The 25,990-nt window shown below is 38.8% G+C and overlaps 1 protein-coding gene across 1 annotated transcript; it reads left to right on the forward strand.

Moving 5' to 3' along the window:
- The first annotated feature begins 7,710 nt into the window (after nt 1-7,710).
- Nucleotides 7,711-23,350, forward strand: ADH6 (alcohol dehydrogenase 6 (class V)). The gene is made up of 9 exons (XM_027544003.1): nt 7,711-7,813; nt 9,820-9,921; nt 13,064-13,208; nt 15,871-15,958; nt 16,067-16,283; nt 17,712-17,972; nt 19,731-19,863; nt 22,257-22,395; nt 23,060-23,350. The coding sequence occupies exons 1-9, from the start codon at nt 7,796-7,798 to the stop codon at nt 23,082-23,084; spliced, it is 1,128 nt and encodes a 375-aa protein (XP_027399804.1). The 5' UTR covers nt 7,711-7,795; the 3' UTR covers nt 23,085-23,350.
- Nucleotides 23,351-25,990: the final 2,640 nt, after the last annotated feature.

The following is a 25,990-nucleotide window of genomic DNA, read 5'->3' on the forward strand; positions in this document are numbered from 1 at the left end:
AGATTAAACCAGACAATCCTAAAGGAAATCAGTCCTGAATATCCATTGGAAAGACTGATGCTAAAGCTAAAGCTCCAATACTTTGGCCCCCTGATGTAAAGAACTGACTCATTGGAAAAGACCCTGATGCTGGGAAAGACTGAAGGCAGAAGGAAAAGGGGACAACAGAGGATGAGATGGTTGGATTGTATCATCAGCTCAATGGACGTGAGCTTGAGCAAGCTCTGGGATTTGGTGATGGACAGGGAAGCCTGGCAAGCTGCAGTCCATGGGATCACAGTCAGACATGACTGAGCATTAGAACTGAACTGAACTGAGGTTTGTCATGGCTTTTCTTTCAAGGAGCAAGTGTCCTTTAGTTTTGTGGCTGCAGTCACCATCCACAGTGATTCTGGAGACCGGGAACATAAAATTTACCACTGTTTCTATTTTTTCACCATCGATTTGCCATGAACAGATAGGACCAGATGCCATGATCTTCTTTTTTTGAATGTTGAGTTTTAAGCCAGCTTTTTCACTCTCCTCTTTTACCTTCATCAGGAGGTCTTTAGATCCTCTTCATTTTCTGCCATTAGGGTGGTATCATCTGTATATCTGAGGTTGATATTTCTCCTGGCATCTTGGAGATGTGATTCAGCTTGTGATTCATCCAGCCCAGCATTTTGCATGATCTACTCCATATATAAGATAAATAAGCAGGGTAACAATATACAGCCTTGATGAACTCCTTTCCCAATTTGGAACCATTCTGTTGTTCCATGTCCAGTCCTAACTGTTGCTTCTTGACCTGCATCTGGGTTCCTCAGGAGGCAGGTAAGATGGTCTGGTAGTCCCATCTCTTGAAGAATTTTCCACAGCCTGTTGTGATTCATGCAGTCAAAGAGTTTAGAGCAGACAATGAAGCAGAAGTAGATGTTTTTCTGAAATTCTTATTATTTTTATGATCCAACAGATGTTGGCAATTTGATCTCTGGTTCATCTTCCTTTTCTAAATCAAGCTTGTATGTCTGGAAGTTCTTGGATCATGTACTGTTGAAGCCTAACTTGAAGGATTTTGAGAATTATCTTCCTAGCATATTAAATGAGTACAATTGTGCAGTCCTTTGAATATTTTTTGTCAGTGCTCTTTAGGATTGGAATGAAAAGTGACCTTTTCTAGTCCTGTGGCCACTGCCAAGTTTTCCAACTTTGCTGGCATATTGTGTGCAGCACTTTCACAGCATTATCTTTTAGGATTTGAAATAGCTCAAATGGAATTTTGTCACCTCCTCTAGCTTTGCTTGTTGTAAGGCTTCCTAAGGCCCACTTGATTTCATATTCCAGAATGTCTGGCTCTAGGTGAGTGATCACAACATCATGGTTATCAGGTCATTAAGACCTTTTTGTATAGTTCTTCTGTGTATTCTTGTCACCTTTTCTTTATCTCTTCTGCTTCTATTAGGTCCTTGCCATTTCTGTCCTTTATTGTGCCCATCTTTGCATGAAATGTTCCCTTGATATCTCTAATTTTCTTGAAGAGATCTCTAGTCATTCCCATTCTGTTTTTTTTTCCCTCTTTTTCTTTGAGCTGTTTACTTAAGAAGACTTTCTTATCTCTCTGTGCTATTCTTTGGAACTCTGCATTCAGATGGATATATCTTTCTTTTTCTCCTTTGCCTTTCACTTCTCCTCTTTTCTCAGCTATTTGTAAGGCCTCCTCTGCTAAGTCACTTCAGTCGTGTCCGACTCTGTGCGACCCCATACATGGCAGCCCACCAGGCTCCCCCATCCCTGGGATTCTCAAGGCAAGAACACTGGAGTGGGTTGTCATTTCCTTCTCCAGTGCATGAAAGTGAAAAGTGAAAGTGAAGTTGCTCAGTCGTGTCTGACTCTTAGCGACCCCATGGACTGTAGCCCACCAAGCTCCTCCATCCATGGGATTTTCCAGGCAAGAGTACTGGAGTGGGGTGCCATTGCCTTCTCCGAAGGCCTCCTCAGACAACCATTTTGCCTTCTTGCATTTCTTTTTCTTTGGAGTGGTTCTGGTCCTTGCCTCCTATACAATGTTATGAACCTCCATCCACAGTTCTTCAGGCAGTCTGTCTAACAGATCTAACCCCTTGAATCTATTTGTCAACTTTTACTATATAATTATAAGGGATTTTATTTAGGTCATACTGAATTTAGGGGTTTCCCCTACTTTCTTCAGTTTAAGCCTGAATTTTGCAAAAATGAGTTCATGATCTGAGCCACGGTCAGATCCTGGTCTTGCTTTTGCTGACTATATAGAGTTTCTCCACCTTTAACTGCAAAGAATACAGTCAGTCTGATTTCAGTACTGACCATTTGGGATGTCCATGGGTAGAGTCATCTCTTGTGTTGTTGGAAGAGGGTGTTTGTTATGATCAGTTGTTCTCCTGGCAAAACTCTGTTAGCCTTTGTCCTACTTCATTTTGTACTCCAAGATCAAACTTGCCTGTTACTCCAGGTTATCTCTGGACTTCCTACATTTGCATTCCAATCCCTGTGATGAAAAGGACATATATTTTTGGTGTTAGTTCTAGAAGTCTTGTAGGCCTTCATAGAACTGTTCCACTTCAGCTTCTTCGGCATTAGTGGTTGGGGCATAGGTTTGTATTACTGTGATATTGAATGCTTTGCCTTGGAAACAAACCGAGATGAAAGAGGCATTGATGCTAATTTGATGGAGAACATGCTATTACTGCTGAAGTGGCTACTTTTGCAGAGTTTACAAGCACATAAAACTTTTGCGGAGTTTACAAGCACATAAAAAGGTCAGAAAAGGTGCCATTTCTGCTCTTCACATTAAATATGACAAACAGGTAGTAGCTATAAAGAAGCCATAGGTATTAATTTAACATAGTCATCTTACCTACCTTGAAACCTTATTTCAGAATTTGACCCTAGAAAAATGGTAGTTTTTCCCCAACTTATTCACAAAGTCCTCAAGCAATTTACATTATTTAATTGGAGTATGAGGAAATATTACTTTTATTTACATTTTCTTTTTTGAAATTGGCTTAATAATTATCTATGATTTAGCAACAACAGACTTTGGCACCAAACATTAAAATAAATAACATTACTCTTTGTAGTATTAACGGTGCATGTGATAATAGAACAAAACAGAGTGCAAAGAAACTGAGATGAACCTTTATGAGAAAAACCAAATGCAGACCAAGCTCTGGTTGTTATACAGATTCCCGGACTAGAATATTATTAACCTTTCCCAATCTCACTATCAGAAACCATCTGTGGAACCTTTCTGCAAAGGGACCTATTAAATTTAGCTTTGTTCGGGTATGGGCAGAGGTAATTTCTGAGATTATTTGGCTGTCACCTTCATTTTGTGGGGAAGAAAATCAAGGCCAAGGGAAGCTCAGTGTACAGACTTACCAGAATCCCATAGCCAATTACCAGCTAAGTAAATTTGGCATTCTCACCACTCCTTTCTCTACATGAATCTTTCACGTTAACCTCACATCTTTCATTTCATTCCTTGTGCCTTAATTACATTGAACTTCTTTCAGTCTTCCCCCAGTTCCTGTCCTTTAAAAGATACCAGAGTCCTTGTCTGTGAGCCTTCCCACTCAGCCATACTCAAACCCCATCCCCACCAAACTCTGTTCCTAACTCCCAGCCATTGTCCAAATCTCATTATAGCAAGACCCTGCAGTTCAGTTCAGTTCAGTTGCTCAGTTGTGTCCGACTCTTTGCAACCCCATGAATCGCAGCACACCAGACCTCCCTGTCCATCACCAACTCACAGAGTTCACACAAACTCATGTGCATCGAGTCAGTGATGCCATCCAGCCATCTCATCCTCTGTCGTCCCCTTCTCCTCCTGCCCCCAATCCCTCCCAGCATCAGAATCTTTTCCAATGAGTCAACTGTTCGCATGAGGTGGCCAAAGTATTGGAGTTTCAGCCTCAGCATCAGTCCTTCCAATGAACACCCAGAACTGATCTGCTTTAGAATGGACTGGTTGGATCTCCTTGCAGTCCAAGGGACTCTCAAGAGTCTTCTCCAATACACAGTTCAAAAGCATCAATTCTTCAGCACTCAGCTTTCTTTACAGTCCAACTCTCACATCCATATATGACCACAGGAAAAACCATAGCCTTGACTAGATGGATGTTGGCAAAGTAATATCTCTGCTTTTGAATATGCTATCTAGGTTGGTCATAACTTTCCTTCCAAGGAGTAAGTGTCTTTTAATTTTATGGCTGCAATCACCATCTGCAGTGATTTTGGAGCCCCCAAAAATAAAGTCTGCCACTGTTTCCACTGTTTCCCCATCTATTTCCCATGAAGTGATGGGACTGGATGCCATGATCTTCGTTTTCTGAATGTTGAGCTTTAAGCCAACTTTTTCACTCTCCTCTTTCACTTCCATCAAGAGGCTTTTTAATTCCTCTTCACTTTCTGCCATAAGGGTGGTGTCATCTGCATATCTGAGGTGATTGATATTTCTCCCGCCAATCTTGATTCCAGCTTGTGCTTCTTCCAGCCCAGCGTTTCTCATGATGTACTCTGCATGTAAGTTAAATAAGCAGGGTGACAATATACAGCCTTGATGTACTCTTTTTCCTATTTGGAACCAGTCTGTTTTCCCATGTCCAGCTCTAAGTTGCTTCCTGACCTGCATACAAATTTCTCAAGAGGCAGGTCAGGTGGTCTGGTATTCCCATCTCTTTCAGAATTTTCCACAGTTTATTGTGATCCACACAGTCAAAGGCTTTGGCATAGTCAATAAAGCAGAAATATATGTTTTTATGGAACTCTCTTGCTTTTTCCATGATCCAGCAGATGTTGGCAATTTGATCTCTGGTTCCTCTGCCTTTTCTAAATCCAGCTTGAACATCTGGAAGTTTACGGTTCATATATTGCTGAAGCCTGGCTTGGAGAATTTTCAGCATTATTCTAATAGCATGTGAGATGAGTGCAATTGTGTGGTAGTTTGAGCATTCTTTGGCATTGCCTTTCTTTGGGAGTGGAATGCAAACGGACCTTTTCCAGTCCTGTGGCCACTGCTGAGTTTTCCAAATTTGCTGGTATATTGAGTGCAGCACTTTCACAGCATCATCTTTCAGGATTTGAAATAGCTCAACTGGAATTCCATCACCTCCACTAGCTTTGTTCCTAGTGATGCTTTCTAAGGCCCACTTGACTTCACATTCCAGGATGTCTGGCTCTAGGTGAGTTATCACACCATCGTGATTATCTGGGTCATGAAGATTTTTTTTGTACAGTTCTTCTGTGTATTCTTGCCACCTCTTCTCAATATCTTCGGCTTCTGTTAGGTCCATACCTTTTATGTCCTTTATTGTACCCATCTTTGCATGAAATGTTCCCTTGGTATCTCTAATTTTCTTGAAGAGATTGCTAGCCTTTCCCATTCTGTTGTTTTCCTCTATTTCTTTGCACTGATCGCTGAGGAAGGCTTTCTTATCTCTTCTTGTTTTCTTTGGAATTCTGCATTCAAATGTGAATATCTTTCCTTTTCTCCTTTGCTTTTCACTTCTCTTCTTTTCACAGCTATTTGTAAGGCCTCCCCAGACAGCCATTTGCTTTTTTGCATTTCTTTTCCATGGGGATGGTCTTGATCCCTGTCTCCTGTACAATGTCATGAACCTCCATCCATACATAGTTCTTCAGGCACTCTGTCTATCAGATCTAGTCCCTTAAATCTATTTCTCACTTCTACTGTATAATCATAAGGGATTTGATTTAGGTCATACCTGAATGGTCTAGTGGTTTTCCCTACTTTCTTCAATTTAAGTCTGAATTTGGCAATAAGGTGTTCATGATTTGAGCCACAGTAAGCTCCTGGTCTTGTTTTTGCTGACTGTATAGAGCTTCTCCATCTTTGGCTGCAGAGAATATAATCAATCTGATTTCGGTGTTGACCATCTGGTGATGTCCATGTGTAGAGTCTTCTCTTGTGTTGTTGGAAGAGGGTGTTTGCTATGACCAGTGCGTTCTCTTGGCCCAACTCTATCAGCCTTGGGCTCCCAGAAATATAGATTACATATACTTCCTCTCTGTTTCTATTGCATATTCTACTCCCTCTATAATACCATGTCAAACACTGTATTATAATTGTCTGATTATTTGTTCACACTATGAGACTGTGGACTCTGAATATCACATCCATCATCATTACCCCAGCATCAAATGAATGCCTGAAATATAAGAGTGGCTTCTGACAAAGAAAAACAGAAAAAAGACACAAATTATCAATAATAGGAATCAAACAGAGTATATTACTACAGACACTGCAAACATCAAAAGAGTAATAAGGGAATACTAACACTTCTGTGGCTCAGCTGGTAAAGAATCCACCTGCAATGCGGGAGACGTGGGTTCCATCCTTGGGTTGGGAAGATCCCCTGAAGAAGGGGAAAGCTACCTACCTCAGTATTCTGGCCTGGAGAATTCCATGGTGTATATAGTCCATGGGGTCACAAAGAGTCAGACAAGATTGAGCAACTTTCACTTTCACTCTTCGTTAGTAATTCTACACACATAAATTTGACAAATTAGATGAAACGGAGTAATTGCTCAAAGACTGCAGACTAAAATACAAAACAGAGTATTTACATATTCTTGTCTGGAAAATCCTCTGGACAGAGGAGCCTGGTGGGCTAGAATCCATAGGGTTGCAAGAATCAGACACAACTTAGAGACTAAACCAAACCAACCACCTAACAAAGACAAAGGTAATTGAAGTCACAATTTTAAACATCCCCAAATAGAAATCTCTAGATCCAGATGGTTTCATTGAAGGATTCAACCAAACATTTAAGGAATTAATGTCAATTCTATACACTCTCTCCCAGAAAACAGAAGAAGAAGAAATAATTTTATGAAATTATTATTACTAATAATAATCAGTAATGAAACTAAAATCAGACAAAGACAGTGCAAAAAAAGAAAACTAATACACCAAGTAGAATTTGTTCCAGATATGTAAAGCTTGTTCAGTATTTGAAAATTAATCAATATAATCCACTGTAATCTCACAGGCTAAGGAAGAAAATCATATGCTCATATCATGACACAGAAAGAGCATTTAATCTTCTTTTCTTCCCTTCTAGCTAAAACCTGCCTACTGGTGTTACCTTTCATTGGGAATGTATTTCCTTTTCCTCATGTTCATCAGGGTCCTGGTCAAGTCTCTTAATCCACATACAGAGATTTGCTCAAATTCAAATCCTGATTGTTAGGCTTCTTACCCAAATTGGTTTCAATTTCTCTGAGTAACCAGCTCAGCATACCAAGAGGTGAGGAGCTTATGCTAAACTCCTAGATAAAACTAGCTAGTAATATCCTAATTCCTCAACAATGTGACACATGCTTGGAAAACCAATGGGTTACTCAAATTTAGACTCATAGATACCATACCTGCATTGGAAAAACAACACAGACACAATTTTATACATGTTAATAGAAATTTTAAACTTGGACATTTAGAAGACCAAATTTAAAACTCAACAGAATGGATACTAAGAGGGAACCTCATGACTAATAGAAGAAAAACTGCACAATTTCACCTTTTGTGCTTTTGCACTGAGCTAAATCTTTTTCATATTATAATTAGGAACTTCCATCAAGGAACAGGAACATCTGTTTCCAGTTATGAGGTGTATTAATTACCTGATTAATACACAAAGGTCAGGACTCAGCCTCTTGATCAAACAGTGACCTCTACTCCCTTGGACTTTGAAAGTAACCAGAATCTCCTTTTCTCAGTATATTCATCTGTGGCCAGAAGAACACAGAGAAAATCAGCATGAGTACTACCGGGAAAGTAAGTATGGCATTCTTTTTTATGTCATATCATAAATGTGTCAACCTGTGTGCTTGTCTATTTACCAACACCTGGAGAAGGAAATGGCAACCCACTCCAGTGTTCTTGCCTGGAGAATCCCAGGGACGGGGGAGCCTGGTGGGCTGGCATCTATGGGGTCGCACAGGGTCGGACACGACTGAAGCGACTTAGCAGCATCACTCAACTACTCTCTATACTCCTAAAAGTGGAAGACAATCTTAATTTTAATATCTCTCCTTCTCCTTCCCCTTTTCTTTTATTCCTTTTATGTGCCTTGCCTTTCTTCAGTGGTTTTTTTTTTTTTTTTCAGTCCTTTAATAGGCAATATATCAAGCCGTATATCAAACTTTCCAAAGTTAAAGATATATCCCCTCCTTAAAGGATCTCATAGAGAGACATAGTAATTATGAAAGAGAGTCCAGGGGTAGTAAAAAAGAGAGGGGCATTGCTCCTAATCTTGCCTGGCTTCCCAGAGAAAGTGACATATAAAAGAAAACTTACAGATGTAAGAATTCACCAGGTAAAGGAGGAGACAGTTTTGCAGGTAGACGAAACATGAGGAAAAACAGAACAAAATTATCCAGAATTTTTCTGTTGTTCCTGAGGGCAGGAAATGACTAGAAATAAGGTTGGAAAGACTGACAGGAAGATCATGGAAAGCTCTGTAGACCATGTCAACAGATCCTGACAAACAATTGGTGACAATATCATTTTTAGGTAGGGAATTAGCATGATAAGGATTATAGTTCAGGGCTTCCCTGTGGCTCAGACAGTAAAGAATCTGCCTGCAATTGGGAGACCTGGGTTCAATTCAGGTCTGGGTTAAGAAGATCCCCAGGGGGGCATGGCAACCCACTCCAGTATTCTTGCCTGGAGAATCCCCATTGACAGAGGAGCCTGGCAGGCTACAGTCCATGGGGTCACAAAGAGTCAGATACACAACTGAGCAGCTAAGCACAGCAACGCTATAAAAGATGGACTTCAAGGTGATGAACCAAGCCAGGTGAAAGGCAATGAGGACTGGACCACACAGTAGCAGCAGAAATGGAGAAGAGGGGTCAGATTACAGAAATTTTTAGATTGTGGAGGTTGAGGGAAAGAGACAAATCAAGGCTCTTTCCAGGTTTCTTTCTTGTATTATTGAATAGATTACATGGCAACTCATTGAAACAGAGAAAGCAAAGAACAAATTGTGTGCTGTGTCCACCACTGGTCAAGGGAAGGGGGGTGGTGGAAAAAAGAAATAACAGTGTCTTCATGTTTTATCATGTTGAATTTGAGATACCTGTAGGATAGTCCAAAGGGTCTCAAAGAGTTGGACATGACTGAGCAACTAAGCACATTCAAATAGCCAATGAATAGAATCTAAACCTTAGTAACAAGTCTGTTGCAAAGATCATCTATATAAAAGTAATAATTGATTCTGTATAAACTAGGTGAAATCACATAGGATAATAATTTATAGTGAGAACGATGACGGGCTGAAATCAGAACCCTTGAAGGACTACCTTACCACCAACAACCTCTTCAATCTCAGTCTGCCAGTGACCACCACCATTTGATGAAATGCCACAGCTAGATGGTCTCCATTCCTGCCTGCACCCCAAAACTGATTCTCTCCCATACCTAGGACCACAAATAACTCTCACACTGCAATGTCATTTCTACCCTGAAACTGAACTACTTCGTTCATCATAAGATCAAAAGTATGACATCTATCCTCTTGGTTGTGTAGCAGTATGTACATACAGTTAGAATTGCAAGACTGATTTGAATACAGAGACTGATAGTACAAGAAAAGTTGAGTTGAGGTCAAGAGGCTACATTCTCAGTATATTTAAGCAATGATTTATTCCTTTTTTTTTTTTATCTAGGCTTGAGTGTGAAAGAATTGGATTCAACCTTCTAATAATCATTAATATAGGAATGCTCTAACTCCCAATCCTAAGGAGTTTCCCTGTCTGCCTCCATATTCTTTTTCCCAGGTTATCAGGTGCAAAGCAGCCATAGTCTGGAAGCCTGGTGGATCATTTTCCATTGAGGAGGTAGAAGTGGCTCCACCAAAGGCAAAAGAAGTTCGCATAAAGGTAAAAAAAAAAAAAAATCCACAATATTTCCACACCAAAACTCAGAGCTGTTCACTGTAGGTTATACATTCTTTTCACAATGTTCAACTCAGAAAAAAAACTATATGCTCTCCTATTTCTTTTTTTTTTTTTTATTTTTTAACTTTACAATATTATATTTGTTTTGCCATATATCAACATGAATCTGCCACAGGTATACACGTGTTCCCCATCCTAAACCCACCTCCCTCCTCCTTTCCCATACCATCCCTCTGGGTCATCCCAGTGAACAGTCTTTTGGACTCTATGGGAGAGGGAGAGGGTGGGATGATTTGGGAGAATGGCATTGAAACATGTATAATATCATATATGAAACGAGTCGCCAGTCTGGGTTTGATGCACGATACTGGATGCTTGGGGCTGGTGCACTGGGACGATCCTATTTCTTTTTTATTAAACATTTCCATTAGTCTTCAAATCCAAACAGAGAAACAGTTGGGAAGGTATAGCATAGGTTACATACCCAATGGACACTTATTTTTAACTACTACTAATTAAAATAAGTTTCTACCCACAAACCATACTTTAATCTGTACTTTCAATTTTCTTTATGATATTCTTCATGATATTTAAGTTACCTTGAAATACAGTCCTCCCCCTATATCTGCAGGGGATTGGTACCAAGACTCCCCCACTCCATACCAAAATCCTAGGAGGCTCAAATTCCTTGTATAAAATGGTGTGGTATTTGCATATAACTTACACATATTCTCCTGTATACTTTATTCACCTCTGCTAAGTCACTTCAGTTGTGTCTGACTCTTTGTGACTCTATGGACTGTAGTCCGCCAGTCTCTGTCCATAGGATTCTCCATGCAAGAATACTGGAATGGGTTGTTGTGCCCTCCTCCAGGGGATCTTCCTGACCCAGGGGTCAAACCCATGTCTCTTTCATCTCCTGCATTGGCAGAAGGGTTCTTTACCACTAGCGCCTAGGTTACTTAAAAATACCTAATACAAGATAAATGCTATACAAATTGTTATAAATACAATGTAAATGGTATATAAATAGTTGCCAGCATGCATCAAATTCAAGTTTTGTTTGGGGGACTTTATGGATTTTTTTAAAATAATTTCAATCCCTTATTGGTTGAATCCATGGATGAAAAACCCATGGATAAGAAGGATTGACTGTATGTTTTATGAAATTTTGTTTGATTATAGATAAATCAAGACTCAGTCTTTGGAATTCAGGTTAGAGCTGGAAGAGGCTTACAGATACCTGTTATTTTAAAAATAAGATTAAAATCAATAATGTACAGGACTCTTCTAGCGGTTAAATAAGAACAGAGACTTCAACTGCTTTTCTCAACCTTGCTTATATGTCTGGAATCATTTGGGAGCTTTAGAGAATGCTGAAAACTGAATCCCACCCTTAGACATTTTGAATTTGTGATTTATCTGGTGTGGAGTGCAGTCTGATTGGGCTTCCTAAGGGGCATTAGTGGTAAAGAACCCTCCTGCCAAGCAGGAGACCTGGGTTTGATCCCTGGGTTGGGAAGATTCCCTGGAGGAGGGCATGGCAATCCACTCAGTATTCTTGCCTGGAGAATCCCCTGGACAGAGGAGTTTGGCAGATTATAGTCCATAGGGTTACAAAGAGTCAGACACGACTGAAGCAGCTTAGCATGCACACAGGCTGATCATTAGAGTTTTTAAATCTCCCCTAGGTGATTCTAATAAAAGGCTACCAGTCCAGAAGGTAGCTCACCTGACTTCTAGTTCAGTTTCTTTTGAATTTTCACTATTTAATGTTAGTAATGATGAATAAGTATTGTTTATTAATGGATCACAGAGGGATCATCATTTTCTGAGTTACCTTGCCTGTGCAATCCATGCCCTCTTTTCAAAAAGTCTTCTCTGGCCTATATGATCCATGGAGTGCACAGAAGGTCATTTGGCCATCTCTATTCACTCTCCACCCACAGGATCGCAACTCATACAGAGAGATGTGGACACCAACTCAAAAACATCCAGCCATTATCTGATAAGCTACAAATCTGAATCTCTCACTCAAGAATTTGAACAAGATACAAAGTCTGAGCAAGACAGGGGATGGAGGGAGCCATTATCTGATAAACTACAAATCTGAATCTCTCACTCAAGAATTTGAACAAGATACAAAGTCTGAGCAAGACAGGGGATGGAGGGAACTAGAGAGGCTGGAGGGACTAAAGGCTGGCAGTCATTTTTAACCATGCGATCATATGAATAAGAGAAAGCCTGTCTTCAGAGAATGATAGGAAAATGCAGCTATACACACACTGAGTCAAAGTAGACAGATGAAGACAAAGGCTGCTTGATGGATTTCTAGATCCATTAATTCTAACTGCACTGCTTACAGTCAGGTTACAGGCAATTTTATGATACCCTTCAAATTATCCCCCTTTTACATGGTCAAATTTCAATAGATTTTAATTCTTGACTTAGCCATGTGTGTGTATGTGTGTGTGTGTGTGTGTGCACGCACATGCATTCCAACCCCATACCCATTTTAGAGATGAATAGACTGAGACTCAGAAGGACAATTCCTCCCCTGATCACACAGTTAAACAGGGGTGCAGAGCCAAGATTTCAGCTCTGAACTCTTTAGTAACCACTGCTCTGAGTGCCTCCACTTTAAACTATCTGGCTGATTTACAACAAAAAGTGGTATTACAACTTGTACCAATAACATAACTGTAAAGCCCTCATGTGAAATAAATTAAAACCTCAATTATAATAGGAGGCATTATCCCTCTCCTTCCTATATTCCAATTCCTTCATTTCTATAATTGGTCTTGCTCCTCCACACTCCCACCCACAAGCTACAGTGAAGCACAAAGTGAGACCTTTGATGCCACATGTGGTTTTACAACGGTCTCTTCTGAGCCCATCCTACCCTCTCCAGTAAGTTTTAAAATCATTTGATATCAAAATTAGCTAGTGAAAAACATTGTATTGATTGAAACACATTACTGGCCCTTGTCCAGAATTAAAACTAAGAAATTAATGCATTAATATTAATGCAGCATATCAAACTACCAAAACACTTTACAACATTAACAATTCTACAACATCTCTGAGACAGAGAAAACTATATTCCTCTTTGCCTTCCATACAGATGGTGGCCACGGCGCTCTGTGGGACTGAGATGAAAATGTTGAAGGATAAAAATCTTCAGCACCAACACTACCCTATCATTATGGGCCATGAAGGAGCTGGAATAGTCGAGAGTGTGGGAGAAGGAGTGAGCACAGTGAAAGCAGGTATGAACTGGTACCTGGAATTAGGAGATAGCAGCAACTTGGAACCCACCTCAGGAATAAAAAGTATCCCTTAAATTATGTTAAGCATAAATGAAATAAAAGGTAAAATATTGCCCATTTCTTAGAAAAGGAGGGTTAAGTATAAATTACAGAAAAATACTAAATGTATTCTTTATACTTATATTTTGATATTAATAAAAATAAAAAATAGAATGTACTGAAATTGAACTTGAAAGAAAGTGCAAATGAGACAAAAATTTCCTCAAAAAATCAACTGAGAGAAACTGTTGAACAATTGTTTAAATGAAGCATATGATAAGTATGATAAATAGTTCAACTATGATAAACAGTTGAACACATTAGTGAACTAAATAGGGAAGAAGTTCAGAACTGGATCAAATTAATGTAGGAATTTAATATAGGATTAAGTTTGCCTTTCAATTTTGAGGGGGGAACATGGATTTCAACATATAATATTGAAACAACTGGATAGTTTTCTGGAGAATAAAAGTAACTTGAGTTGCTATTACATTTTTATAGAAAGAAAGATGCTATATGAATCCAAGAATTAAATGTGAAAAGCGAAACCATAGAAGTATTATAAATTATTGTAACAGAACATTTTGTAATACCTCAGAGAAGAGAAGGAAATTTTAACCAACACAAAAAATTCAGATGTAAAATAACATATCGATAAATTTGAAAATAAAGTTCTTTAAAATTCTGTGTTAAAAAAATACCCTTCCCCCAAATCAACAAGCCAATATGATGGGCAGATTTCTTTAATTTATAAAGAATTCTTTAACACTAACTTATGAAAATTGGCAAAGGAAATGTACATCTAGTTTGGAAGGAAATATATAGAGAGATATAGATATATACACATATACACACAAATGCTTTTTAAGCATCTAAGAAGATGCCCAATCTCAAACCCTAAATAAATTAAAATTTTAAAGACAACAGAAAAACTGTTTATCTAAAAAATTAGCAAAGACTTGAAAGTGTAATATTTAGGGCTGACAACCTTTAAGGTTGTAAGACTAAAGTTCTCAACCTCAGTTGATAGGCTGTCAGCTGGGGCTACAGCCCTCAGCTCCTTGAAGCTGCTCACATTCCTTCTCATGGGGTCCCTTTACCCACTTCTAGCCTCAAAGCTGCAATGGCACATCAAGTCCTTCTCATGCTTTGAATCGCTTTTTCCTCCTCTTCTGCTTTCCTCTTGTCTCCTTTCATGGATCTTTGGTGAAGAAGATCGCTCAGTCGTGTCCCACTCTTTGCGACCCCATGGACTGTAGCCTATCAGGCTCCTCTGTCCAAGAGACTTTCCAGGCAATAGTACTGGAGTGGATTGCCATTTCCTTCTCCAGGGAACTTCCTGACCCAGGGATCGAACCAGGTCTCCCACATTGTAGACAGATGCTTAACCATCTGAGCCACCAGGGAAGTCCTTTGGTCCACCTAAATAACCCAGGATAATCTCCTATTTTAATGTCAATTGCTTAGTAATCTTAATTACATCTGCAAAGCCTCTCTTCTTTCCATGTAACATTCACAGGCATGATAACTTGACATATTTAATTTCTGGGAATTAGGATAAGACATCTTTGGTGAGCCATTTTAGAAATTCTGTCTACCACAGACCATGCGTGCTCAAAATATTCATTGCATTGTTCTTTTTCATGTCAGAGAGGAAGAAATAATAAAAATAGAAAACAACCTAAATGTCTGTCAGTACACAGGGTGCTGCTTAAATATAAATTACAATATATTTATATAACAGAATACTATGTAAATATTAAATAAATGATAGAATGCTGTATCATTCTGAGATAAGAAATCTCCAAGATCAGCTGTTAAATAAAAAAGCAAAGCCTATGATAGGGTACATAGTATACTAGTTTTTGTATTTCTAAAGGGATTATGTCTCTGAAAAATACCTTGGATATTGATAAAAGTAATTGTCTTTAGGGTGGGAGAAGGAAGACTAGAGACTTGGATGTCAATTTTCACTTGTGCTGTTTAAATTTTACCATGAGTATGTATTATTTTTTTAAAAAACTGAAAATAAATGAAATTCTACAAATTATTTTTACAGAAAATATGAAGTAAATTGCTCTGGTTTACAAGGATAGACAATGGGGCAGTCAGTAAGTCCATCACAGGCAGGTTATTCTAATATTCTTCTTATACTTTGAACATTAGTAGAAAAAACTGCCTACCTCTGGAGAAAGGATTGATATAAAACACAGAAGGTAGCATGGAGACAATCCTCTCTCCCGGATCCAGAAGCTTATTCTGTGAGTTTGTGGTATCCAGACAATTTTAAATTCAATTCCTGACACCAGAAGTTTTATAGGAAATGTAAGAAAAGACTTGGCTGAGTGGCTACATGACAAAGCCATCTGGTGCCTCAAGAGGAACTTAGAAAGGAAGCAAATCTGAGGCCAGCCCCTTGGGAGTCAGACATTGAGCCCAGAGCTAGGCACACATGCCAAAGATATCCCCTTTTTCGTAAGTATTCTCCACAATAGCAAGCACAATTAAATGTGGAACTAATTCTTAGTTATATTTTCTTGAGCGCCTTGTTGTTGAGTTCCTGAGATACCGCTATCTCTTTACTTTAAAAATAATGCCTTAATAAACAATTTTGCTTTCTTAGGAGATAAAGTTATCGCACTCTTTCTACCACAGTGTGGTGAATGCACCTCTTGCCTTAATTCTGCAGACAATTTTTGTATAAAACTCAAGTAAGTTTTTACAAACTTTTTTTTGAAAAATTAATTCAATTTCCTTAAAAGGAATCTAAACTTTTTGCTTCCAAATAAATGTTTTTTGTTTGCTTTTGTCTATAAAAGACAGGCAGAAACCCACCTGATGTCTGATGGTACCAGTAGATTTACCTGCAAGGGAAAACCAGTATACCACTTTGGGAATACAAGCACCTTCTCTGAATACACAGTAATGGATGAAATCTCAGTCGCCAAGATTGATGCAGCTGCACCTCTGGAGAAAGTATTCCTAGTTAGCTGTGGTTTTTCTACTGGGTATGGTGGTGCAATCAATACTGCCAAGGTGAGAAGCATTTATATCCATTATGAATGTAATTGTTGACAAATGGAGTTGGAAGGCCTTATGTATCTGGGCCATGTCTGATCATATAGCCTGAGAGAGACTCGCAAACCTGCCTCAAAACATCCTCAAGTTCTTTATTATTGCCTAGTCACCTAAACTCCCTTGCACATATTTCCCATTCCTTCTTGGTCAGTAGTATGTGGCAGATTAAGTCTAGATGCCATTCACAAGTGGAGACATCAGGTATTCCTGGAAGTGAAACATAATACAGTTTTAAAATGACTATATATCCTTCCACATTCCAGTTAATTCTTTTTTTCTTTCAACATACATTTATGGGGCCATTCACTGTTCCAGGTGCTGGGATTCAACAGCTAAAAGTGCCCATTGAGCTTCTATTCTGTTATTTAACAGATGGTGAAAAGTTCCTATAAAAACAAAAGGGAAGTAAAAAGACCAATTGATGGAGAAGATGTTGGCATATAAAACAGACTAGTCAGGTAACCCCACTCTGGTTGAGTGGGTTACTGCTTTGTTTGATTTTTTTTTTTTTTTTCTTTTTGGTGGTACCACATTGACTTGCAGGATCTCAGTTTCCCAACAAAGGACTGAATACAAGCCACAGCAGAGAAAGCCTGGAATCCTAACCACTAGGCCACTGGGGAACTCTAGAGTAGGTTACTGTTAAATGACAGTTTCTTGAATATCACCCAAACCTGCCTAGCTTCTTTCTTTAAGTGGTTAATAAATTTCCTTTTTTAAAATTTTTTTCTTTTGTATTTCTTATTTGTATTGGAGTATAGCCGATTAACAATGTTATGATAGTTTTAGGTGAACAGCAAAGGCACTCAGCCATACTCAGCCATGTATCCATTCTCCCCCAAACCCCTCTCCCATCCAGGCTGAAGCAGCAAGTGAATTTTGGTTCTTTATTTTTTTCCAATCTCCATTAGTCCTTATACTATCCAGAGACTTAGTATGGGGTTCAATTTAAATTAGTCTCATTTTAGACCCAATAAAAAATAAGTCTTTACTTATAAGGCACTGACATTATAAGTGAAGCAAAGTTTATGGATATCCAAAAGAAAAGAGAAGGGAAATGTTGCAAGAAGGTGGAAAACTCAAAAATATATGGAATTAAATACTCTGTTAAATAAGTCTTAAGAGTCAATGAAAGTTCATTAAACTTCTTCTATTTACCCTAATTCCTGAGACTTAAAACTCTTTTTACAGGTTAGTTTTTGCTCCTCTGTCAAAAAGTATCCCATATCTAGAAATATGTTGAGAAGCTAAAACTCTCTAGTCACATGTTTTATTTGAAGATGGCCTTTGTTTATGTCTCATAAAAAAGTACATTCAGATCTTGTCTGTCCAATTAAGTAACAGTATTGTTCTCTTTGCTCTTTTTTTCTGCCTTTGGGTATGCAGGTGACCCCAGGCTCCACTTGTGCTGTGTTTGGCCTGGGAGGAGTTGGCCTGTCTGTTATCATGGGCTGCAAAGCAGCTGGAGCAACCAGGATCATTGCAGTGGACATCAACAAAGACAAATTTGAGAAAGCAAAGGAAGTGGGTGCCACCGAGTGCATCAACCCACAGGACTATGAGAAACCCATCCAAGAAGTTTTATTTGACCTGACAGGTGATGGTGTGGACTTTAGCTTTGAGGTCATTGGAAATCCAGAAACTGTGGTATGTGATTTTGAATTATGAAAATCACTGCTATTTCTATCAGTCATTGTTTTTGTTTTAAGATTTATGTATTTATTGGCTGTGGTGGGTCTTCATTGCTGCACATAGGGCTCCCTCTAGTTGTGGTGAGTGAGGGCTACTCTATAGTGGTGCACGGGCTTCTCATTTCCATGGATTTTCTCTTGTGAAGCAGAGGCTCTAGGCGCCTGGGCTTCAGTAGTTGCAGTGCATGGGCTCAGAAGTTGTGGCACACAGGCTTAGTCATGCCACGGCAGGTGGGATCTTCCCTGACCAGGTATCGAATCTGTGTCCCCTGCATTGGAAGGCAGATTCTTATTGATTGGACCACCAGGGAAGCCCCCAGTCTTTATTTCAGATTTTTAACTGAGTGAAAATTCTAAACTTCCCTCCACAATCTTCTATTTAATTCTCTTTGTGCCCCTGACATCCCACCTGGCACCTTCTGTCTACTCTTATAAATATATTCACTATCCCAAACACTGAACCCCCATACTGAGTTTTCTTCTCCCTCTGTTCCATTATATCAATACTATTCCTTCAAATAAGCAGACAGCCTACAATAGACAGGAAAAAAAAGCTTTGTAAGGAATTCTTACTGAATTATTTCATAATAAGGAGCAGCTTAGTAACTATAACTTCCAAGCCAGAAGATTTAAATGTGGTAAGAATAATTAATGACCCTGCAAAGCTCTACACTTTCACAAAGTCTATCATGTTGGATCTGAGATAATCGTCCAAGAAATATTATTTACCAACCTTGATTAAAAGAGTTCAAGAATGAAGGGAAAAAAATGGTAATTTTTCTGGCTGAATATGGTTTATGTAAGAATATAAATGGATAGGACATTATTTCACAAATTGAGACTCTCTTTCTTTGGGACTGTAGAAATAGCATACTATTGGGTTGCATGTCTCCATCTTCTAATCAGCTCCATGAAAACCCAAGATCTGTCTCTTCCAACTGAGACTCTTTCCTCAGCTTACAAAATGTTTCCATTCCTCACTACACATAAATCCCCTCATCTATAAAAATGATATAACAAAATCATAGGCTTTCCTGCAGATAGTCTTGCTCCCAAAAATAGCGTTTCAAAATAAATAATGGGAACATGCTTATTTATAACTTTGCTAATATATGATGCTACACAAATAGCCAACTATATTTTTCAGTATCTAAAAGAATATGCTAAGTCGCTTCAGTCATGTCTGACTCTTTGCAGTCCCACAGACTATAGCCCACCAGGCTCCTCTGTGCATGGAATTCTCCAGGCAAAAATACTCGGGGGGGGGCGGGGGGGGGGTGTTGCATTTCCTTCTCCAGGGGATCTTCCCAACCCAGGGATTGAACTTGCATCTCTAACATCTCCTGCACTGGGAGAAGGGTCCTTTATCACTAGGGCTACCTGGGAAGCCCTATGAATATGTCAGCTCTAACTAACCACCTGTGTCAGTATAAAAATTATTACTGTCATTATTGTTATTACTACTACCATGGGTGCCTTTATTTTCATTTTTTTATTCTCATCTATTGTACCAGATACTATACTCTGTAGTACACAATGTCTTATTTATGTTTCAGTGCCTTCTTAGAAAATAAATGTTATTTCAAATGAGGACAAGGAGCATCAGGAAAGCATGTAACAGACCACTGAGAACAGTCAAGCTGAGATTCAGACTTAGGTCCAACTCTCAAGTACACCTCTTAACCCCTCATTGTTTTCCATTGCTTTACAACAGGCAGCTGCCCTGGCCTCCTGCCATGAGAGCCATGGGGTCTGCGTGATTATTGGGTTAATCATTGGTGTCCAACTCAACATCAGCGGCCACTTGTTCTTCTCAGGACGCTCTTTAAAGGGATCTGTTTATGGAGGTATGAATGATTCAGGGAAGAATGGAAATGTGTGGGATTATAGAGGAGGGAAGTAAAGAAATGTGTAATGAATGCTTGAATGAGAGCTTTAGATTATAGTTGTTTCAACACACAAGTATCTAAGATAAGGGGATGAATATTGATGTATGCAGTTGCTTCTTAGTAATTTTTCTTCTCATGCAAAGGAAGAGATTTTTTTTAATTGATTAGTGTCCAAAGTTTAATGCAAATTCTAAATCAAAAAGGAAAGGCAATACTATGATCAATAACTATTCAATTCAGTTACATGACGGCCAACTGGAATTCTTTGGAGAATATACTGAATTCTTAGTAAATGGTTCAACTAATGTTAAATCTTACCCAAAACAATCGAGTTGGCATTGTACAACTCAAAGACATTAAACATAATGAACTCATGATTGAAAAGAGAAATGACCGATAAAATTGAAAGAGAATATTTTTTCCAGAGGAAAAAAAATTTTTCATACAATCTCTTGGTTTTCCATTTTTTAAACCTGTCTTACAACTTATATATTTTAAAGACTCTAGAAGCATTTTCTTACTGAGGAAGTAGAAAACAAACTAAAATAAATCTGTGTGGGATTCTAAGCTCATAAGCAAGCAACCTGATAATTAAGAGACATATACTTATCCAGAGATTTGGGGGAAATTTGAATTCTTGGGCAAAAGAGATGAGAACCAGGAGCTACCTGAATTTTGGGGACTGGTGATCCATTTGTGTTCTCCCAACTACTTATGGCAGTGTACTGTAGGTACCAGGAATCTTACCGAATTCATGGGCATAGAGTAGAAAAATGGCATGGCCAGCCAAAAAAAATAATAAATCAGTTTGATTATCAGTTCCCCCATTTGGGATAATTAGACATACCCATTGCTATTTCCCTCTAGAGACAATATTTCCCTTCGAGACAATAATTGTTGATTCCAAATACACATACTCAGTTAACTCTTGTTAAATAGGATCACTAATATTTCAAATAAAACTCACAAGGAAACTATTTTGCTCGACACCTATACGTTCGTATAATGGTCATGAATGTAAGTTAATTCCTTCTACAGATAGTATAATCCACTGGTTTCAAAGGTTTTCAGTTAAAGGATAGCCTCTAAGGACAGGACTGCTAAACCTCCTATAATGTACACAGTGAAACAATTTCCCCCTAAAATTAGTGGCCTTGTTCACAAACACTATCTAGCCTAGTTCTATGTTCCTGGACCCATCTTTTTTTGTTTTTGTATTTTTTTTTTTTTTTGGTTAAAAGAAGAAACAAAAAACAAGTGAAAGTGTTCTTTACATAGATATAAAAATGCTTTATCAGATCACCAATCAACAGGTAGAAAAGACTTCAAAAGTTGTTATCACAAGAAAAAAATGGTAACTATGTGTGGTGATGGATGTTAACTAAACTTAGTTCAATAGTAATAATTTTATAATATATACATATATCAAATCATTATACATAGAAAACAAATATGTTACATATTAATTACACTTCAACTTTTTAAATGATAAAAACAAATAGAAAAACACACCATGCCTCCTGTCATAACACAGAGCATCAGAATTCTTGATTACAAATAATTAAAACCAACTTAAACAGAAAATAAATGTATTGGAAGTGTTTTAGATAGTGTTGAGAATAGTTTTGGGAAGGCTGGAGAAACTGGCTGGGGCTGGAACCAAGAAAAGCAAATAACTGCCAAGACCCTGTCACAGAACCAGCTGCTTAGGACACTTGCCTCCTTGCAAAATCACTCACCCTTTGCAGAAATGAGCAGACCACCAAATTCTTTGTGGTGACTCACTGGGCATGTCGCTCAGCACAGTGCTAAACAAGAAGACAATGTTTCTTGAGACTCACAAGAACAGAGAAAATACAAGGCTAAGTTTTATATTATCTTAACTGACTCCATCTTTTCCTGTGCAATTTTACTTCCTAAAGGCACATTTTATTCTTATCTCGCTTTATAAACATTCATTTTTCAAAAGCTGTCACTGAGCACTGCCATGGTGAAAGTTCTTCTCTTCCCTTAAAATATTTGGCTCTTTCATGAAGCTGCAGATCAACACACACACACACACACACACACACACACACACACACACACATGAAGCATCTCTAAGAAGAGGTCCATGTTCTAGTTGCTGTAAACAAATACTCCTCCGCAGGCCCAGAGGTCTCCTCCAGGATAAAAGCCTTCCACACAAAGTAAATGGCTGGGACAGGCATTCATTCTCCTGATGGTCCAGACAAGTTAGCAGGAAATCCTTGTATTTCCTCAAAGCCAACACCTCCAGCAACAAATTGTAGGGCCTTTCTTGTATACTGGCTCTCGTGTATAAAATCTGTTGTTTATCTGTGTATTTCCAGGCTGGAAAGGCAGAGATGGTGCCTCTAAACTGGTTTCTGATTATATGGCAAAGAAGATTAACCTAGATGCACTAATTACCCATTCTCTGAATCTTGACAAAATCAATGAAGCAGTTGAATTAATGAAAACGGGAAAATGGCAAGTGACTCACACTATTTTTATGTCTGAGTATTTGGGGCCAAGAGAAATGGTGTGTGGAGGTGGGGGAGGCCAGGGAAGTCATGGCTGGAGAAGCCACATACAGGCAGCTGAAGGAAGTTTCAGGAATTTGCAAAAAATCTCCTTCCCTTATGCATTTTGTTTTATTACCACTTTATAATACATAATTCTTAAAATACTTAAATGATCATCTACCCTTACCACTAGAATTTTATTTCCAATTTGGTATTGCTTTAAATGTACATTAACTTACTGAAGTTAGCTCATAAAATTCTAGCCCAAATTTAAGTTCATAATTTATAAAAAGACAATTATTATTTTTGTCATTCTATTTCAAAGGAGAAATTATCTCTAGAATTCTAAATTCTAGCACCTATCTTTGGCCCACAAACCAAACACTAGCCATAAACTGGACATTAGTATTCCCCAAGAGAGTATAAGCCTACTTACATATTCCTTACTCTTGGGGTTTCACATCATTTTGAAAAATCTCATAACTGATTTAATCTGCCTATTTTCACCTAAACTTTAGGAAAGGGAATTCAATTTGTTCATTGGTATACAAAGTGAAAATTTGAAATTCAAATCACAAATGTTGCTTTATAAACATTTCAACTTTTTTTTTCCTTTCCTTTCTTTTTAGTGTCCGCTGTGTCCTGTTACTTTAAGTATGATGCTCACCAACTAAAGGCCATTTGCATAATTTCACAATTTAGAAGAATTATCCACACAACGCTATTTCTATCTGCTTGCCTCTGATTCATTTAGCAAGGGGCTCATATCCAGCTTCTACTGTCATCACTTCATCACCATTGTTCTTATGTGACCAAGTGTCACCCAGGAATATCCTCCCTTTCAGAGCTAGATTAAAGTTGATTTGAATCACCCAATCCCAGACCCTTCAAATAAATAAAAATCACCCAGGATACTCCCATTGCATCGTTCTCTCTCTGTCTGAGCCCACATTTCCTTGCACACTGTGTTTCTTCCACATCAAGTTCTGCCCTATTTCACACCAAAGAAACAAAACTCACCATTCATGAGCTTATTGTACATTCAATAAGCCACAAGTTCCAGGAAATCTGTACCTCCCAAGAAGCCCTCAGCCAATGACTGATAAAAGTTGCTAGAAAATACACAGTCGACAGAGTATCCCTATAAGATTAAACTCCAACTGTCCACTTTGATAGTCAGCTTTAAAAACACACTCTTACACCCAAATGCATAGCAGCATTATTCATAATAGCCAAAAAGTGGAAGCAACCCAAGTGTCCATCAACAGAGGATGGATAAAAAAAATTGTGCATGTACACACAATGGAATTATATTCACCCCTAAAAGGAAACAAACTCTGACACATGGGTGATAACATGGATGAAACTTGAAGACATTATACTAAGTGAAAAAAAAAAAATCAGTTATTCAAGTACAATTGTGAGCTGGATCCCATTGTAAGATGGACCCCAATGATCCCCACCTTCTGGTATTCATGCCCTTGTGTAATCCCCTCTCCTTAAATGTGGGTTGGACTTAATGACTCAATTTTCACAGCAGAAATGATGAGACATTGTTTCTGAAATTGAGTTCTATTCCATCTGGGGAGTGTCTCTCTTCTATTGCTTGTTCTGGGAGAAGCCAGCTGGTACATTAAGAAGCAGCCTGAGGAGAGGGCTTGAGCTTAGAAATGGGTCTTCTGAGGCTTGTAAACAACTACGTAAGTGAAACTGGAAGAACATTCTTCCTGAGCCAAGCTTTGAGATGACAAGCCCTGGTCAATACCTCAATTACAGCTTTGTGAGACACCCTGAACCAAACCACTCAGCTCAGCTGTTCCCTGATTCCTGACTAATAGACACTTTGAGAACACAAATGCTTATTTTAAAGCACTAAGCAACAGATAACTAATATACTGGTAGTAAGTGAGATACAGTCTCTCTTGGCATGCTCTTGGGGTGAAATTACTGTGAGTCTCCTGTGATTAATTTGGATGGGATACAGATTACAGGATATGTGCTGCCTCGTGCAGTATTATAGCACTTGAGAGATAAGATGGCAATGGTAATAATGAGGGCTGTGGATTTAGTTATTGTTAAGTGTCATCAATTCACTGAAGGGAAAAAATGATAGGCTTGAGTCAGACAACAATCAACCAAGAGTATGACTAACAACCACAAGACTTCTATAGCGGCATTTAAATGTCCCCTTATCTCCTACAACTAGAGGACAAATTGGGCTGAAAAATCAGGCCAATGATTTAATTATGATATTAGCAAAATTGCAGAGAAGTTTTCATCTATAAATCTGTCACTAAAATCAGGGCAATGATAGGAAAGAGGTGATATCTTAAAACTGAACTGGACTATCTTAACTTTGAACTGCCGATTCTCCTAAATGCTATAGGCCTAAAGAAGTGTGCCACTCCCCCTTGCCACAGGCAGTAGCCTATCCTTGCCTGGAGACCACAAGGAGCCTTACTAAGGTGAAAGTGAAAGTGAAGTCGCTCAGTCATGTCCAACTCTTTGCGACCCCATGGACTGTAGCCTATCAGGCTCCTCCGTCCATGGGATTTTCCAGGCAAGAATGCTGGAGTGCATTGCCATTTCCTTCTCCAGGGGATCTTCCTGACCCAGGAATCGAACCTGGGTCTCCCGCATTGTGGGCAGACGCTTTACCATCTGAGCCACCAGGGAAGCCTAAGGTGAATTACTAAGGTGAATGCCTCATAAAATGATACTTGCTTCCTTAAAGGTATACCTTTACTTCTCCTCATGATTTCTAGGCCAATAAATGCATTCAAATCTCAGTTTGACTAGGGAAATAGTTTATTTATTTTAAAAAAACTACAAAATCTGGCTCACATGTATTAGCAAGAATTAGAAAAACATGTTGAAATCAATCTTAGGCATTCTAAACCAGAGACTATAAGGGAGAGATTGTTGGAATAGGAGCAGTCTCTTATAACTCATGATTTAATTCCTAAGAAGGACATCTGGAGTTAGTTCTGTGCTAGTGGAATGGCTCCTCAAAGCTTGGAGGAAAAATAATGCCTTATAATAAATGAGATTGTCACACGAGTGTATGTCACAGCACCATAGATGTCATACGAGTGTATGTTCCTTGGTTCTTTGTCTTGTCACAACAAAGATTTGGAGCAACAGACATTAAAGCCCTCGGCGCGTCACAGCTCTCAGGTCTTGGACAAACCATGTTACAGCTCTTAGGCAGATCAGTGTTACAGCTCCATTTTATTTAGAAGATAGCAGGAGAATCCAAGACTCAAAGAGAAGAGAGTGGAGGAGTGCGTGGGGAGGGAGAAAGAGAGAGAGAGAGTCCGTGAGAGAGCACTTTGGCTCCTCCTTTTATATGTTTTTTTTTCCACCTGGGCCTGCCCTATGCAAATTGGGCTTAGCCAGGAGTGCTGTTTGTTCTGTTTGTTCCGCCTGAAGTTTTCACTCTGGTCCTCGGACCTTCCTTTGACCTTCCTTGTCTTTTAGCCACCGCCATTTTGGACTCCTTTTCCCTATTCTACCTACCTAACAAGATGAAGACACCATAAATGCTTTGGAAGAAGCCA

Source organism: Bos indicus x Bos taurus, chromosome 6, assembly GCF_003369695.1.
Source record: "Bos indicus x Bos taurus breed Angus x Brahman F1 hybrid chromosome 6, Bos_hybrid_MaternalHap_v2.0, whole genome shotgun sequence".
Taxonomy (NCBI): domain Eukaryota; kingdom Metazoa; phylum Chordata; class Mammalia; order Artiodactyla; family Bovidae; genus Bos; species Bos indicus x Bos taurus.